We start from the raw sequence: 19,187 nt of genomic DNA, 5'->3' as shown, positions 1-19,187 counted from the left end.
TCTCTCTCTTAACGATATATCATATGAAGGCTTCATTCCTAACATGCTCTCTCTCTCTTTCTCTCGTTCTCCCTCTCTCTCTCTCTCTCTCTCTCTCTCTCTTAACGATATATCATATGAAGGCTTCATTCCTAACATGCTCTCTTTCTCTCGTTCTCCCTCTCTCTCGTTCTCCCTCTCTCTCTCTCTCTCTCTTTCTCTCTCTCTCTCTTAACGATATATCATATGAAGGCTTCATTCCTAACATGCTCTCTTTCTCTCGTTCTCCCTCTCTCTCGTTCTCCCTCTCTCTCTCTCTCTCTCTTTCTCTCTCTCTCTCTTAACGATATATCATATGAAGGCTTCATTCCTAACATGCTCTCTCTCTCTTTCTCTCGTTCTCCCTCTCTCTCTCTCTCTCTCTCTCTCTCTCTCTTAACGATATATCATATGAAGGCTTCATTCCTAACATGCTCTCTTTCTCTCGTTCTCCCTCTCTCTCGTTCTCCCTCTCTCTCTCTCTCTCTCTTTCTCTCTCTCTCTCTTAACGATATATCATATGAAGGCTTCATTCCTAACATGCTCTCGTTCTCTCGTTCTCCCTCTCTCTCTCTCTCTCTCTCTCTCTCTTTCTCTCCCTCTCCCTCTCTCTCCCTCTCCCTCTCTCTCCCTCTCCCTCTCCCTCTCACGCTTTCTGTATTAAAATGTTGATATAAATGTTTATATGGTGATATGATATAAGTGTTTATATGGTGTTATAAAGGTAATGTTTGAGTCATGGTGTATGAGTGAGATCAAGTTGATATCTATTCAAATAAAACTGTCGTCGTTTATTTCTTTATTATGTCTTTATTCAACCAAACTTTATGACTAACACACGTTTATAATTCTATATAGATCAGTTAAATACGCCTTGAATAGATTAGAAAGAGAGGTGTGGGGGATACGTGACAGGCGATATCATATTCTGAACACAGAGAACTATCTGAAATAAAATGAAATGAAATGAAATGGGGTTTAACGTCCTATTGTTCTGCTCCTATACTGGGCTAATGAAGACGGGCATACGCCATACAGTGTGCTATGAGGGAATTTTTGCCCGGGCAGCGGCGCTAAGGTCGACTCTTATATCGAATTCCAACTGCCAAGGGATTTTTTACGTGCACGCTAATGTGTTCACAGGACCTCGGTTTTTCGTCCCATCCAAACGACTAGACAGCTGTCCTGGTCAGGCCCTCCGTCCTGCATCACTGACAAGAGGAAACCACGCTGGAAAATCGGGATGAACTTTCTCGGCCAATGCAGACTAGCGAGCCAGCGTCTTACTCACTTAGCCACCGTGATCCCCAGAGAATTATCTACTTCGAGAAAAGATCTCTGTCCTACATGGCCGCCATACTGTTTTGTAATGCGGTCCTACTCCGGTGTGTTATACACAAAAAGACTAATTTATATTAACCTTTTCAAATTGATTAATTGAAAACAGAATATATACTTCTCAAAATTCTAGAAAGATACTTAGTGTTTTCTACTAAAATGATCGATTTATGAATTAAAATGTCGGTCAACTAACTTAATGTCTGTTCACAAGCGGAGCTAATGTGTAAACAAACAGCGTAAGTTTAGTATGGCGGTATCGATGACAAATGGCAACCAGTTCGGTTTGAAATTAAAGACCGTTGTAATATTTATCTATCCCAATCGATGTATGTACCCGTCTACCATTTGTCAGATTTCAACTTCCAGTGGTTCTTTTACCTGTACACCAACGTGTATACACGACTTCTGTTGTTCGCGCAATTTTTAACAGTTACCAATGACAAGGGGAAACCTCCTATTTTCAATACTTTTGAACCCTTATTTCTATTTTACTATCCAGCCCTTATTTCAGTTTTAGGAAGTTGTCACGAGCGAGTACTACCAGCTATGCCCTATGGACCTCGACGTCTGTCTGTGCAAAACTGTGAGTTCAATTCAAAAGCAGCCGTGGCCCCTTTTTCATCGCTAAATCCTACCTAAGACAAAATGGCGATTCGTCACTCTTTAGAAACTAAATTGCATTCTATTCGAAACATTCGAGGCAAGCTACACCCGTATCCACCACCCAACCTATAAACTGTATAATTTGAACGCACGTGTGAACTTGGCTTAAGAATGAATTTGCATGTAGGCGACATAAATTCTAACTTGCAAATGATCAATTTGAAGTGACAGATCCGTCGAGCCTGGATGATAAATCATAATAAAGTTATAATAAACGTACAAGATTGATAGTTACTGATATAAATAACCTCCCGGCATCATGTACTCAGCTACATTATAACTATTCTTAGTTAGTCGTTCGGATGGGACAAAAAACGAGGTCACGCGTACACATTGACATGCACGTAAAAGAACTCATCACAGTTTTAATTCGATATCAGGCCACAGAGCTGCTGTCCGGGTAAAATTTCCCTTATAGCACACTGTATGGGGTATACCCGTCTTCATTAGCCCAGTTATAGCAGAACAGTTGGACGTTAAACGCCCATTTCATTTCATTTCATTTCATTTCCTAATTTTAACCATCGATCCCACCAATATCGGCTTGGATCGTCTCTTGAGATATTATAGCCTAGATATTCAGTGTATTGACAACATGTTTTATCACCCATACATTCTACTGTAGATATCGCGTGTGTGATAAATTTCATAATCAGTTGAAAAGGAACTACTTTTTTTATTTTCAAAGAACAGTTCATTTCTTATTAAAAGTAACTATTTTTTAAATTAAAAATTAACTATTGTTATTCAATTGACCTTGATGGAAACACTGGGTCAATATAAAGGACTTTGCAATGGTTGAATTGCTGTCAAAAAATGATGTATCACTACGCTGTAATGTTCAGTAAAAGTGAAATCTACAGCAAAGAATTATATTTATCTATTTGTGCATGTAAGAAGGGATTGGGTGATAAATAAAATCTCCTACTCGTCTTTTTTTATATCAAAAAATATCAACACTCGTTGATAAGGTAAAAAAAAACAATTCGGCAGAGCCTCGTTTTTTGTTACTTTATCAACTTGTGTTGATATATTTTGATATCAAAAAAGACTGGTAGGAGATTCTCTATATACCCCCTGGCAGTTGACAATAGGCTGTAGTACCGCTGCCAGGGCTAAACTTTCCTTATTAGCTCGGTTGGTGTAAGACGTTAAATCATTTTTTAATTTCATTGTGTCGTAAAAATTTGATATGGCGACAGATCTATTACGAGAAAGTATTTTTAAAATGAAAATCAACTGTCTTTGGTCGTGTCCTGTTTTATTCTCACGTAACGCCAATAAAACTGTCGTATTTTTATATTCAGTAAATTTAAACAAGACACCCAGCTATCATTTTATTAAATAAAAATCCCCCGTCAATCTAATGTCAGTTTGCCGTCAATCTAGTCTCAGTTTCATATAACAGGTGTTATTACTTAGGCAGTGAAGCGATCGTTGATCCATCGGGTGGCCAAGAAAAAAAAGGAATACACTATTTAAAATGGAATAATTCAAAAAATATTGTACATACATTATTTAGGAGATAAACACCTCCTGTTTCGTATTTAGAGGGGTGTTATTGTCCAATAGACATGTCCTGAGGTCATTAGGACCCAAGACGAGTTAGTCTGAAAACGGTTTTAATTAATTTATGACTGATTTTCCACTGTTTTATGTATTTCAGAGATGTGTTTGGATAAAGGATGAAGTTTGAAAATAGTGTGATGGTCATTTGAGCAGAATTTCTTGAAAATGTTTGTCAATAAAGATTTGAGTTGAGGAAGATGGTTGAGCACAAAAGTACACTATAATATTTATACGCAGTTATTCGCCTTTCTAAAACAGAGGGGTGTTATTGTCCAATCGACAGTTTCTAACTGACCAATTTAAACGCAAGATTCACCCTTAAGCATGTTACAAAAACATTTCACATGTGGTACAATATGGTTGTTTGAAACTTCACTCCAAATTGTAGGTCCATCCCTCAAATAATGTTAACACAGTATGAGTTTAACAAAAATGAATGTCAAATCAAGTTTTGCCGGACTGAAAAGTCAGGGTACATAGACAAATGAACAATATGGCCCCCTCTCTTCATTGAAACACGTAGGACCTTTTTTCACCAGGAATGAAATGTCTTATTTCTTATAAGTCTATTTCTACCCATTTGTCAGAACTGTATCCTTGAGTTCATTTTCACAATTATAACAGGCAGTTAGATGGCTGAGTGCAAGATTCGTCAGTGAGTCAGCTTGTGTGGTTTAGGTAGGCTACCAGACTTTTATGTAAGTCATAGACTTGTACGTGAGTGTGGTGTATGGTTGCACGCACCCCTGTCCCTTCTGCTAAAAGCCATGTACGGACGTGAATGATGAAACTAATAAAATACAAGCCATTGATTGCTCTATGTACACGTTAGTACTAATCGGAGAACCCCTCCTCGTATAGTTGGAATTTGAAATAAGAGTAAGACGTAGAGCAGCTGCCTTGACCCCACCCAAACCCATGACGTATTGTATGGTGTTGGAACGTCTTCGTTAGCCCGGTTGGTACTGATTATTAGGGTGTTAAATAGATAGAGAGAAATGAAATGAAATGAAATGGGGTTTAACGTCCACTTGACACAAACTTAGTCATTTCGAGACTAACACATGATTCAGTTTTATTTCAATAATTCGCTTGCGCGTAGGGGTCTTTAGCAGTGGGAGGAAACCGGCGGACCCGGTGAAAACCCACGAGGTTACTCCTTGTCACGTACAACCTGGGAATCGAAATCACGCCAGTTGACTGAATGACAGGCCTTATGATACAGCGCGCACGTGTTAGCCATCCCCCCCCCCCCCCCCGATGTTAAATATAATTTTATTTTCTTCTGTCACCTGATAGATCTCTATATATAAACAGGTAAAATCTGATATGGTCTAGCTGTGAGCGGGGTATTAAAATAGATTAATACAATAGAAAGACATTAAGTTGGATTAAGGAAGTATCGTTTTTTGTCTAATATCCTTGTTAATCTTACAATTAAAACTGCCCTACCTATTAACATTAAAATAGATTTTATAAAACTCAGATTAACCAGTGGGGCCACACTGGCTTCGTGAGTAAGACTCTTTCTCAATAACAAGACTACGATCCGGGTGTTGGCCAAAACCTGGCTATGGATTGTCCAGTCAGAGAGAGAGAGAGAGAGAGAGAGAGAGAGATGTGGTTTAACGTTCACTCGACACAAACTAGATCATTTCAAGACTCACACATGGTTCAATTTTATTTCAATAATTCGCTTGCGCGTAGGGGTCTTTAGCAGTGCGAGGAAACCGGAGGACCCGGAGAAAACCCACGAGATTGGACAGGCGACAGACAGACAGACAGGGAGAGAGGGTGTGTTTAACGTCCACTCGATACAAACTAGGTCATTTTGGGACTAATAGTTCCATTTCATTTCAATAATTCACTTGCGGGTGAGGGTCTTTAACAGTTTGAGGAAACCGGAGGACTAGTAGAAAAACTTGACAGTTGAAATTTGAATTAAGCTGCCCGGGAAAAGATTCTCTCAGCAGATTGCATGGCGTATGTACGCTCTTATTGTCCCGTGGAAGCAAAAATTCACTTAACTGGGTTAAAAATAATATTATGCTTTTGATTATTTTTATAGAATGACAGTCTACCTTTAAGTCTACCCATCATGTAATGACAATCTGCCTTTAAGTCTGTCATGGAATGACAAGTCTACACATCGTATGTTCTTTATCACCACCTCTTCCAGGATCATCAAATCCCGTCTTCCAAAAACCCGCATAATTATGTTTATTAAATATTGCTACTAATTAGTTTAAAATGAGTCAATGTCACTGACTGAACTGATAATATATTTTTTTTTATCTAATTGAAACTATTGGGCTGACTGATCAACAGCTATGAAGTAAAAGTGAATCAATAAAGGTTAGTTTTGGTCACGCTACAAGAATTGCTTTACATTCATCACAATATATTATACATGAACAATATGTAAACTGAGAAACCGCCATGTTCAACTTTATATAGGTCTTCACAGATCAAACAGGTTTAACTGGGAGATATTAAATGCGTTTAATGTAGGTCAAAATAATGAATTGATTGACATAGAATTAAATACACTGGTGTATGTAACATTTGAGTTAATGACGATGGTCATACACCATGCAGCGTTATATGAAGGCGGTCATACACCATGCAGTGTAATATGAAGGCGGTCATACACCATACAGTGTGATATGAAGATGGTCATACACCATGCAGTGTGATATGAAGACAGTCATACACCATGCAGTGTGATATAACGATGGTTGTACACCATGCAGTGTGATATGAAGATGGTCATACACAATGCAGTGTGATATGAAGATGGTCATACACCATACAGTGTGATATGAAGACGGCCATACACCATGCAGTGTGATATGATGGAGATTCTGTCCGGCTAGTGGCATTTCCGCCTACTTTGAATTAAATCCAGCTGTCAGGGTTCCTGTTACGTGTAGATTTTACGTCCCATCTAACAAACTAGAGACCGTTCCGCCCTGTACCATTAACCAGAAGAAACCATACTGACTAACACATGCCGAGAAACACCGGGATTGAACCGGGATTGAATCGACCAGGGACAACCGGACTAGTGAGACGCCATGGCTTCTCCACCAACTATGAAATCTATTTAATGATTTATTCAGAATGTCTGTACAGCTAAGATTGTAACCCGGATATCATTTAATCTTGTGTATTTAGCACTAATTTCTTTCACATTCGTTTAATATCAAATCTTTGTTTAAAAATTTGTAAGAATCATTTATAATCACCAAAATTCATCTAATTTGTTTTTGTGTCCATTTTCAAGCTGACCATTCAATTTTGATAATGAGTGTCCAATTTACAAGCGTTTAATTTCTCGATCACTGTTAAAAAAAATAAACAACCCAATTGATTATTGATGTATAGTGATTAATTTTTAAACATCATCAAAATTAATCAGTCAGCTTTAAAATGGACACAAGAACCAATTAGATGAATTTTGGTGATTTTTAAACGATTTTTACGAATTTTTAAACAGAGATTTGATATTAAACGGTTGTGAAAGAAATTAGTTCTAGATACACAAGATTAAATGATACCTGGGTTACAGTCGTATTTATTCATTTAACCCACGATGTGTCAATTAAACCAAATGGGATCTAACACTGACGTAATTAAACATGAAGAAAGACATCGCTCTGTCATTACAGGTGCGATAATTTATAGGATAACATTCAGTATGGTTACTCGAGGATGTAATAATTTTAAATCGGTTTATTTTAAAGTTTTTTTTACTGTGGCGGGTTTGGTACCAAAATAGCATAAATGAATATTAATGACATAACGATATATCATATGAAATGTCATCTTTAATAGAAGGCTTAATCCCCAACATGCTCTCTCTCTCTCTTTCTCTCTCTCTCTCTAATAATGTTATCCAGTTATAAGTATATTCCCTATAGAATAGTGTGTAAATAGGTTATACTAAAGAGAAAGTCTAAAAAATCAATAAATAACAGCTATATAAGCATACTGTGTATTGTTAAATATACCCTTTAGTGAAATAAACATTAATATCAAGCAGATTGAGTGCTAATATTGTATAGGTATTTACTGAACTAATTAAAAAACATGTGTTTATGTATATGGTGTAGATTTCACTTAATATACATCCTTGATTGAAATGTTGACACCCAAATATTTATAGATATGTATACAATAATCACTAGGTTCATTAAAATATATTAGAGAATATTATATCTTGGCTTCTTTTATTTGTGTGTAACATTCGCGTCGGTGTTGAGACGGCGCCAAATCTCTCTGGGAGAGAGAGAGAGAGGGAGAGAGAGTGATCATACTTTTCCCACTGATGAAATTGGATGAAATGCAATGGTGTTGATATTATGAGTGAGTGAGAGAGAGAGAGAGGGAGAGAGAGAGGGAGGGGGAGAGAGAGAGAGAGGGAGAGAGAGAGGGAGGGGAGAGAGAGGGAGAGAGAAAGAGGGAGTAATGGGTTTAACGTCCACACGACACAAACTAGGTCATTTCGGGACTAACACATGGTTCAATTTTATTTCAACAATTCGCTTGCGCGTAGGGTTCTTTAGTGGTGGGAGGAAACCGGAGGATCCGGAGAAAACCCACCACGAGGTTGGACAGGCGAGCCTACTCCTTGTCACGTACAACCGGGGAAGCGAAACCACACCTATTGACTCAATGACAGGCCTTATGATACAGCACGCACATGCTAACCAGTTAACAATTGGTATCCCTTCAGAGACCCAACTTGTATAATCTTGTAATGTGGGAGGGATAAACAACCCTAGTGGTGAGAGAATTTAAATATAAAACTATTTTAGTATATTAATTTATACTTACCAAGAATATACAGTTGGAAAAAAATAGGAAGAATTTATGAAACAGACTAACTGCACTTCGTTCTCGATTCGGGAACATTTTTGATTCCTTTGTAATCCTTTTATTAAATCCTTAATAATCCTTGTTCACTGTGTTAATCCGGCGTAATCCTTAATCACCAGCGCCTGTATTCACTGTCTTAATCCGGAGTAATCCTTAATCACCAGCCCCTATCCGTTTGTTATGTTTGTGTTTCTGGTGGATTATATCCTGCAGTAAGGGACACACTATCCTTAAAACACCAGACCTTATCACTCACTTACTGCTTTAATCCAATCCTTATTTCAGTGTTTAGGGCTGAGTATATTCCCTGTACTGACTCTATCCTAATCCCACAAATATTAATCCATAGGGTTCCTAATCCAACCCTTGTTTCAGTTTTTGAGGGCTGAGTATGTCCCCTTTTGTGAATCTATACTCCTTACACCAGTGATATTAATCCTAGAGTTATTCTATGTATATAGTCAGTCCTTTAGTCATTGTTCACTGAACCTTTTCTTGTTTTGATGTTAGGGTAACTCAATCCTTCTATATTCACTGTCAGTAGTCTGAACCCTATTTCTCACGCTAGATCTCTGTCACCCTTATAATGGAGCCCTTTACAAATATTCTCCGGCGGTCACAGAAACCAGTTAATGCAAACTCCGTAAGGAACACAGAATAGGAGATGTTTATTTAGTATATTAATCCTGTTTGAGTCTATCCTGAGTGATACGTTTTATAATACTGTGGGTTATCGACCGTTATTTACCTGTAATATATCATCGTAACTTTGTCAATATTGTTGTAAATTATGAGAAATTAGGACACCTGTGATATTCCCATTTACGTGCTTATCCCAGTAAAATATATATAAAACAGATAGATTCTACAAAATTCCTGATGTTTATTCTTTATAATGGTACAGGAAACCACGTTTATCTAAATATTCCTGACACTTTCTACCCGAAACATTCCTTGTCCCTAAAAACCTACGTTTTCACCTGTACCTGAAACGTTTCAAACCACGTTTATCCACAAATGTTTTCACCTGTACCTAAAACGTTTCAAACCACGTTTATCCACAAATGTTTTCACCTGTAGGCCTACCTGAAAAGTTTCAATCCACGTTTATCAATCTCTTGGTTCGCCGTCTGTGAAACTCTCCTAGCGATGATATTACATTGATGCTGTGAGAAACGTGTGTCGTGATGTGTACCTGACAGGTAAATATCTAGTCAACCATGACGGCTTGTATTGTATCATATGTTGACGTCAAATACTCTATAAAATATAGAAGAATACAATATTTACTTTTACATGTCCTCATTTAAACTCTTACCTGGCGGGTTAATACACAAATCTTCGATTACCTGGCAGGTTAATACACAAATCTTCGATTACCTGGCAGGTTAATACAAACATCTTCGATTTACCAGAGATTTGATACAATCATCATCGATTACCAGAATTTTGATACAAACATCATCGATTACCTGGATGTTAATACAATCAACATCGATTACCAGAGGTTTGATAAAATTATCATCGATTACTAGAGGTTTAATCGATTATCAGCGGTTTATATATATAACTGTTTAAATCCTTGAATTGGGGGAGGGAGAGTGGCAACGAATAGGAGCGCCCCCCTCCCTCTCTCTCTCTCTCTCTCTCTCTCTCTCTCTCTCTCCGTTCTTTCTTTTTGGTCGTTTTGAATGGGCAGGTTTACAATTTTATAACATCTTATGTACAAATAGTAGCCACTATTTTATAGATATCATCGAATAAACATTTTACAACGTTGTAAACAATAATAGGTTGTGTCATGTGGTTGCTATTGTCCCTCAATGGTTTGTTTTAAATATTTATAATGTACATCTAAATATATGTACTCATTGGCAAATAGGCTGGGGGAGATAGGGTGGGGGTGGGAGAGTGGCACTAACTCAACTAGGGTTAGGATTAGGGTTAGAATGTCTCAAGATTTTCCAATCTAGTGCGAGTTGATTAAAACAAACATGATCCCATGCATACCATTGGCGGCACGTTAAAGATCCATAGTCAGTTGTAAATAAAAATAAGAGTAGGCCAGAGGGACCACTGTCCGGTCAAAATGTCCCTGTATGACGGTTGTACAGACTTCAACTTACCTGTTATACCGACGATGATTATTGTGGTACAATCAGCTGACATGTGCCTGGGATATCGACGATGATGGTTGTGGTACAATCAGCTGACATGGGCCTGGTATATCGACGATGATGGTTGTGGTACAATCAGTTGACAAGGACCTGGGATATCGACGATGCTGGTTGTGGTACAATCAGCTGACATGGGCCTGGTATATCGACGATGATGGTTGTGGTACAATCAGTTGACAAGGACCTGGGATATCGACGATGATGGTTGTGGTACAATCAGTTGACATGGACCTGGTATATCGACGATGATGGTTGTGGCACAATCAGTTGACAAGGACCTGGGATATCGACGATGATGGCTGTGGTACAATCAGTTGACATGGGCCTGGAATATCGACGATGATGTTTGTGGTACAATCAGTTGACATGGACCTGGTATATCGACGATAATGTTTAGTCCTGAGAGTCATCGATTGATTGTCAAGCTGTATTCTGATATTGAATTACGTCAAGGTTCACCAAACATCTGTCACCGTGTCTATTTAAAGAGACAGTTTGACATTTATCTGTAAAAAAACAAAAACATAAACTATACCGCGTCTTGCTGGTGGAGGCGGGGTAAGGGGCGTGTTCAGCGCGTCATGCTGCTCGATGTGGTCAGCACGTGATGCTAGAAAGAATTTGCATGATTTAGAAAATCACGTGGGGGCACAAGGGTCCAATATGTATATCGTTAAGGGTTTGGGTTTCTAGCAACTGTTGTGCTACTCCTAACTTCAAGAATAAAAGTTTGAAACAGAGAGAGAGAGAGAGAGAGAGGGAGAGAAATGGGATTTAACGTCCACTCGACACAAACTAGGTCATTTCGGGACGAACATACGGTTTATTTTTTTATTTCAACAATTCGCTTGCGCGTAGGGGTATTTAGCAGTGGGGGAAACCGGAGGACCCAGAGAAAACCCACGAGGTTGGACAGGCGACCCTACTCCTTGTCACGTACAACCGGGGATTCGAAACCACGCCAGTTAAATCAATGACAGGCTTTATGATACAGCACGCACGTGCTAACCATTCGGCCATCCAACTCTCCAAAGTTCGAAAGAACCCGAACTATAGTTATAGTCAGTTGTTTTGGTCACTGAAGAAAACGACCACGATGAAGTCAAAGATCCAGTAGTACTGCGCATGTAAGGATCAAAATATCCCCTCATTGCTCATTGTATGACGTATGTCTGTCTTTATTAGCCCGGTTGGTCCAGAATAGTAGGGTATTATTCTCTTATTATCGGTTTAATGCTTTATCGACTTTATTCATATCTCATATAAAAATAGAATAATGTTATATCACAATTTTATACCATTTCTACTATTTCCTGAACTCATAAATAATGATCTACGATAATTACATGACGTCAATGAAGCCAGGTTATATAAGTAAAACCATCTCACCTGTATATTTATCTAATGAACCAGGTGGATACGACGACTACAATTTGTTGATTAATTATTGATTGTTTATCGATCTGAGATTCGCCTAGTTTTAATGTTACCTGATACAAGGTAACAAGGACAATGATACCAGGCATATACCAGTATTACCTGATACAAGCACAATAACACCAGGTATATTCCAATATTACCTGACCTAAAAATCTCTATAATCAAAATATAAAGGGTCGGGCTACATTTTGTGTTCATATTTTCCCCTTCTTTTTATATGCCCCTACTTAATGTGGGTGTATATTGTCATTATCAATGTCCCGCGTCCGTCGGCCTCCCTGTCCCTTCCCAATTGCTGTAAACACTCTACAGGTCAGAGAGAGAGAGAGAGATCCACTCGACGTAAACTAGGTTATTTCCGGACTAACATATGGTTCAATTTTGTTTCAACAATTCGCTTGAGCGCAGGGGTCTTTAGCAGTGGGATTTCCTGGAGAAAACCCACGAGGTTGGGAAGGCGACCAACACCCCCGTTTTGATAAGAACAGAGACCTACTTGTACAACATCACACCCTAGTTGACAGTTTAATTCTATAACTGATTGACTATGTATTTAACTATTGATAAATCAGTATATTTGCTTATCAATTGATTATCGATTTATCATTATCTAAAGCTGATTGGTATTATATTATAAATTACTGAACTAATCTATTGATTGCACACCATTAGTCACGTTCAACAGTATTAATTCCTTGACCCTAGATACATCGATTCATCGATATGACCATCTTCATTAGCCCAGTTCGGAGCAGAACAGTAGAACGTTAAACCCCATTTCATTTCATCGACATGAATACCGATATATCGAAATATTCGTCGATATGGGTTTAGATATATCGAACTTATCATCCACATATGACTATCGAAATATTCGTTGATACTAACTGGCTGTGTTTATTTCAAATCTTCTATCATAAACATCTTGCCATCATGTGAGTTGTATATCTGTGGTCACATTTGTTTATAATAAATCATTCTATAGTTAAGATAGTGAGTGTCTATGTTTACAATAAGTCAGAATTAATGGCTTTAATATAAATAACCCTGACCTATCAGCTACCTAATATGTAGATGGTATTTCATGCAGTGTGCTGTCGACTGAAGGGAGAGGGGGGTGGGGTGGAGACGAAAACCAGTAAGCTATCTCCTTTGATTTGAATTCCGCCTAAATTCATCTTTGTAGAATCTCTTCAGACTTCAATAATTAATTTTTGCCAGGGCAGCGATTCTGTCTGTATTTCTTTGAAATTAAAACATATCCAAAATGTTAAAATTAAAGACCCGTCGTCCGTGCGCTATAACCTTATTGACCCCCACCACCTCACCACCGCCTACTTACCACACCCATATTGATCCCCCCTCACCACCGTCCTCTTACCACACCCAGATTGCTCCCTCCCCCTTCACTACCGCCCTCTTACCACACCCTTTACTATCATCGACATACCATTTGATGTTTTGAAATGAACAAATTGATATGTCTAGTGTATCAGAGAACAATGGATATATTTTAACAGACATTATAGTTAATTATTGTCCATCATTACTTTAATATAATGGATGCCATATATATATACTGGTTTTTATAGTAACGAGTGATAAGATAAGTAATAGAATACTGCTTTTCTCAAATCGATAAATTATATTATACTTCTCTTTGACTTGATTTAAAATAACTTTAACAATATTACACTGATAATATACCTTAAAATGTCAATACTTGAAAAAAACAAAACAAAAAAAAACAAAGCTGTATACAATATTTTATTGGAGCAATGGTTACTAGCATTATTAGTTCATTAACCATGCGCGCGCTGTATCATAAAGTCTGTCATTGACTCGACTGGCGTGGTTTCGAATCCCCGGTTGTACGTGACAAGGAGTAGGGTCGCCTGTCCAACCTCGTGGGTTTTCTCTGGGTCCTCCGGTTTCCCCCACTGCTAAATACCCCTACGCGCAAGCGAATTATGTAAATAAAATTAAAACCATATTTTAGTCCCGAAATCCGAAATGACCTAATGTTTGTGTCGAGTGGACGTTAAACCCCCCCTCTCTCTCTCTCTCGCTCTCTCTCTCTCTCTCTGATGAACCAATCTATGTAAAGTGTAAGGTATAAATGTAAGTTACGGTAAATTGTGTGTACTGGTTTGGTTAATTAGATTATTATTATTTTAATAGCCTCTCTTAAGAATGTATTTAAACCAGAATGTCAGGGGAAGACTACTTCGTTCGGATGGGACGAAAACCCGAGGTCCCGTGTACACATTGGTGTGCAGGTAAAAGATCCCTTGGCAGTTGGAACTCGTTATAAGAGTAGGCCGTAGTGCTGCTGTCCGGGCAAAATTTCCCTCATAGCACACTGTTTGCGCATGCCCGTCTTCATTCGCCCAGTCGGGGCAGAACAGTAGGACATTAAACCCCATTTCATTTCATTTCAGTCTACATTTAAACGAATGAAGGTCCCGCGGTGATTCGGTGAGTATGATCCTGGCAGACTAAATCGGGGGTCCCGGGGTTGGTTGTGAAAGGTCAGCGGTGTTTTTGGGCGTGTATGTGTTCGTCTTCATTACTCAAGCTGGTAGAGAACCTCATTTCAACTCGATTAAACCGGGGTTGGTTGTTAAAGTTCAGGGGTGTTTTTTTGGGCGTGTATGTTCGTCTTCATTACTCAAGCTGGTAGAGAACCTCATTTCAACTCGATTAAAACTATTGAAAATAAAAATATATTATAAACGAACAGAAACATTAAATGGAGCAATTCGGAGCAGTTCTCGTATTCCCCGTCTTCATTAGCCCAGTTTAGGAGCAGAACAGTAGGACGATAAACCTCATTTCATTTCAGTTCATTTCAGTTGTCGTATTCAAATGTTATAATATCTAAACTTGTGTTTGTATATTAGTACAGTGAACTGTTTGTATTATACGATATTAATATACAGCTGTTTATATTAGTTTAACGTGATCGCAGTGTTTACTTACAAACTTTCATCATGTGATACGGGGGGTTGGATGGCTGAATGGTTAGCGTGCGCGCGCTGTATCATTAAGTCTGTCATTGAGTCGACTGGCGTGGTTTCGAATCCCCGGTTGTACGTGGCAAGGAGTAGGGTCGCCTGTCCAACCGGTTTCCTCCGAATTATTGAAATAAAATTAAAAACCATAAGTTAGTCCCGAAATGACCTAGTTTGTGTCTAGTGGACGTTAAACCCCATTTCTCTCTCTCTCACCATGTGATACATGTATTAAATAAACCCTATTATATATGTCAGAGAACATTAACTGGTTCTTTAGTTATGCTATTCACCATTTTAAACGTGTAGTCTAAAGAACTTGAACCGCTAACTCAATATTTCCCATAATATTCGAAGTTAAAAACACGAATTAGAATTGGTCCATTGCTATTAATATCGGTTTTGTTATCTTGCCATAAAAAATGTGGGATCCTATGAACATTTCAAAATCAGTACTCTGTGGTTTCTGGCGTCATTTGTAAAGAACAAAGGAACACATATCCTACAAGACAATGCGAAAGTAATTAGTAAATTTTGATTTACAAACGACAAATTAATAAATAAAAATACGTAAAAAATTGATTGCCGTTCAATCTGGACTGTTCAGGTATTTAACTAAAATATAGCCCTGTATAAAACTTTTGTTGTTTTAATGTATCAAATACATCAATAAGAAACTATGTACATAGTTTGGTGTTTCTGGATCAAGATATGTCTCGTAAACTATGATTTAAAGTTGAGTAAATTCTTGACTTAAACATACATTATTCAAGAGCTAAATCTGTCTACTGCAGGTCTTTCTTTAGGCCTAAAATGTTATCTAAATTATTAATTAGACATTAATTAACCTATCCAGACCAAAATTTACTGCTTAACTTTCCTTCTCGATTAAACGTTTAAATGGATAATCGAGACTATGCTGTTTAACGTACTGACTTTAGTAATGATGACCGAGGCTAGGCAGAAATTTTATTCGCTTAGTTCTCGGTTCATAGTGGATCAATTTGAATGAAATTTTCAGCAAATTGCCTTTACGTTATCTAGTTTTTAATTATTATAGTGAGAACTGCCAACTCGTTATCGAATCTCCCATAATGTATCTTTAATTCTGAGAATTCTTCATGACACAAGGACTATATTTCATACATTCTTTTAAACCACGGTAGAATACGCACGTGGCTCGTAGACATAAGCTGGTAGTTGACCGAGATGTACTAAATATGTATGATTAAATATTAGTCACCGTAAACCATAAAATATATAATTATTATTATTTTATAATATCTTGTAATTAGACAACAGTAATTACTTATTTTATACAACAAGCCTCTAATCACGTTCTATTTATACAGCACGTGGCATTACTAGTTTATAATATCACTATAATTTGTTAATTAAAGAAGCTAATCCTCTAACTCAATAATATCCCTAATATTTGTTAATTAAAGGAGCTAAAACTCAATATTATCCCTAATATTCATAATTAAAAACACGAATCATAATTCAATTTCTATTAATATCGATGTTATTATCTAACCGTGAAAATATTGGATCCCAAAATCATCTATTTATGACACAATGGATACTTGAAAATCAGTTGTGTACTCTACGGATATAATGGTATCGAGCACCATTTGTAATGAACAAAGGAAAAAAAACATATCTCAGAAGACAATGCAGCAGTAATTCTGACATAATAATATAGTACAATTTTATATCAATAATTTATAGGGGTTTTGGCAGTGGATGGAAACCGGAGCACCCTGAGTATAACCACACCATATAAACTGAACACAAAAATGACAAACAATCGGATATTGTGAAATCAAGTGAACGGATTCTTCATGGACTAGTCTCGGAACCGTGTGTATGAGGCTTTATTGGTCCACTGTTTCACATGCTGTCTGTAGTGCCAAACATTTTACTTACTCTGTGTGTGTGAGAGAGAGAGCGAGTGAGAGAGAGAGAGAGAGAGAGGGGGGGAAAGAGAGAGAGATACCTGACTTAGTCCATGAATATTCAAAACAAATTAATTAGGCTTGCACTTTAATATGGAAGATCTAATTACACTCAGATAAAGCGACGCCATGTTTCCAATAGTAATTAATTATAAACTATCTTTCACACGTCACGTGATCTGTGACTCTATATAGGATTCTAATCATACCTTAAACACATGCATTGCAAGTTTTTTGGGAAACATTTGATTGCGATATCTACCTAGGTTAACCCCGCTAACGAACACCGAAAAGGTTTCATAATAGTTTAACATATCAACAAAACGAAAAAGCATATATATGAAACGGGGTTTTACGTCCGGGCTAATGAAGATGGGCGTGCGCAATACAGTGTACGTACCTTGAGGGAAATTCTAACCATAATGAACTCTCGATGCCATCGGGTGGCTGTGATGTTTGGTGGATTTGAATACGTTTTGTGATGGATGAAATAGCCGTAAAAATGGATAATTGAGACTTTGTTTATTATCGTTACAACGGTAGTAATGACGATCGAGGCTAGTCTAAAATTGAATCAGCAATATCTTAGTTTCAGAGTGAAGCAATTTGACTGACATTTTCAGCATATTCTCTTTTCATTTTGTATTTTAACTATTATAGCGAAAACGGCCAACTTTTTATCTTAGCTTACCTAATGCCCCTTTAACCATTACTTAAAACTCAGAAAAGGAAATCCCAATTTAAAGTTACAATTTCATATTTTCGAAGAAAGTCAAAACATAATTATTTCTATGTCTTTTGCTCAATAGGTTGTCAACTCACTATTATACGATCATAGGTGTCATTCTCACAATTAAAACTCATTTACACCGGACATAATAACACAATTACCTCACAATTACCTCCCTTGTTTTCTATTCTCCACAATGGAATAGCTATCTTCAAACGTTTGAATTTGAAGATGAAATGATATTTTTGCCAATTTCTCAACTGGCAATAGTGAATTATAGGATTAATAGGATTATTCTTTAACAAGGTAGAACTGTTTATAGATACCATCTATTTTAAGGCTTTATTTTAATAAATTTTAAAAATATAACTTAAAAATATGAAATTGCAATTTTAAGATAAAATTCCAAAGAATGTTTAAGTTAAAGTCCTATGATTAAAATATATGGAAAATTTTCGACAAAATTGAACAATACTATGACGACTTATAAACATGGAATAAAGAAAACAATCAGCAAAGTGGTCCAAACTGTTTTGTAATAGAATAAGTATACCCCGTATCGTGCATGAGACACATCACTAGGTCCAGTATTCAAATTTATATCTAAATAGTTCATGCAAAAACATTATCATTTATCACGTGTATACTGTAGCCTATATACATATGTTCGTTTGCTAATATGTTTGAGGTGTTCGATACTAGTTCTGTACGTGATAGGGAGTAGCGTCGCCTACTTAACCTCGTGGGTTTTTCTAAGGTTCTCAAGTTTCTACCATTTCAGCGAATTCCTGAAAGCCAATGATGTATTAATCTATGAAAGAGTGTTCTTCCCAAAATGACCTCTTGTATTAATCTACCCAGTCCATCAGCTGTTATATATATATACAAGTTTCTACGGTTACTTTGTATAAGCCCTACAATAATTTATATACATGTAGGTTATTTTGTTACGTATATATGAGATACAATGATTTATATAAGTTATTTCGCTACTTGAAGGTGTATATAACAACTAAACAAGCTTTATAAAATTAACGATGCTCCCTATCCCCCCCTCTAACCCCCCCCCCTCCCTCTCTCAGAGCACATAAACTGTCGCCCCACCCTGTGTGTTATATGGGGTATAATAATCACACAAGCTTCCACACATATCTCAATCATGTTTATATGTATCTTTGATAATGGCACGATGGTCATTTTATTTATATATATACTTTGTACTTACACGAAGAGAAGCCACAAAATCTCGAAATTCCTCACACTCGATAATTCCAAAATATATCAAGCCAGATATTTTTTCTATAAGTAAACTGCCAGTCTAAGATCTGGTACACGGGAGTGTGTATTTTACTATTAATAATAATATGATGCGAGATCTGGCCTTATTTCAACACTC

At 37.2% G+C, this 19,187-nt stretch overlaps 1 protein-coding gene across 2 annotated transcripts in view; it reads right to left on the bottom strand.

Annotated features, from left to right (window-relative positions):
• LOC126816825 (tetraspanin-33) overlaps positions 1 to 19,132 on the bottom strand; it is a 35,090-nt gene extending 15,958 nt beyond the window's left edge. The window contains exons 1-4 of one of the 2 annotated variants that reach the window (XM_050543577.2): positions 19,017 to 19,132; positions 10,599 to 11,155; positions 9,559 to 9,732; positions 8,431 to 9,220 (exon numbers count right to left, since the gene is read on the bottom strand). In XM_050543577.2, coding sequence (XP_050399534.1) covers positions 8,431 to 8,508 — 78 coding nt within the window. In that variant the 5' untranslated portion in view covers positions 8,509 to 9,220; positions 9,559 to 9,732; positions 10,599 to 11,155; positions 19,017 to 19,132. Of the gene's footprint in view, positions 1 to 8,430; positions 9,733 to 10,598; positions 11,156 to 19,016 lie in introns of both variants that reach the window. The other variant, XM_050543576.2, reaches the window with a different exon arrangement.
• Positions 19,133 to 19,187: the final 55 nt, after the last annotated feature.

This window comes from Patella vulgata, chromosome 3, assembly GCF_932274485.2.
Source record: "Patella vulgata chromosome 3, xgPatVulg1.2, whole genome shotgun sequence".
Classification (NCBI taxonomy): domain Eukaryota; kingdom Metazoa; phylum Mollusca; class Gastropoda; family Patellidae; genus Patella; species Patella vulgata.
Note: the sequence above shows the minus strand (reverse complement) of the source record. Positions and strands in the feature narration are given on the sequence as shown.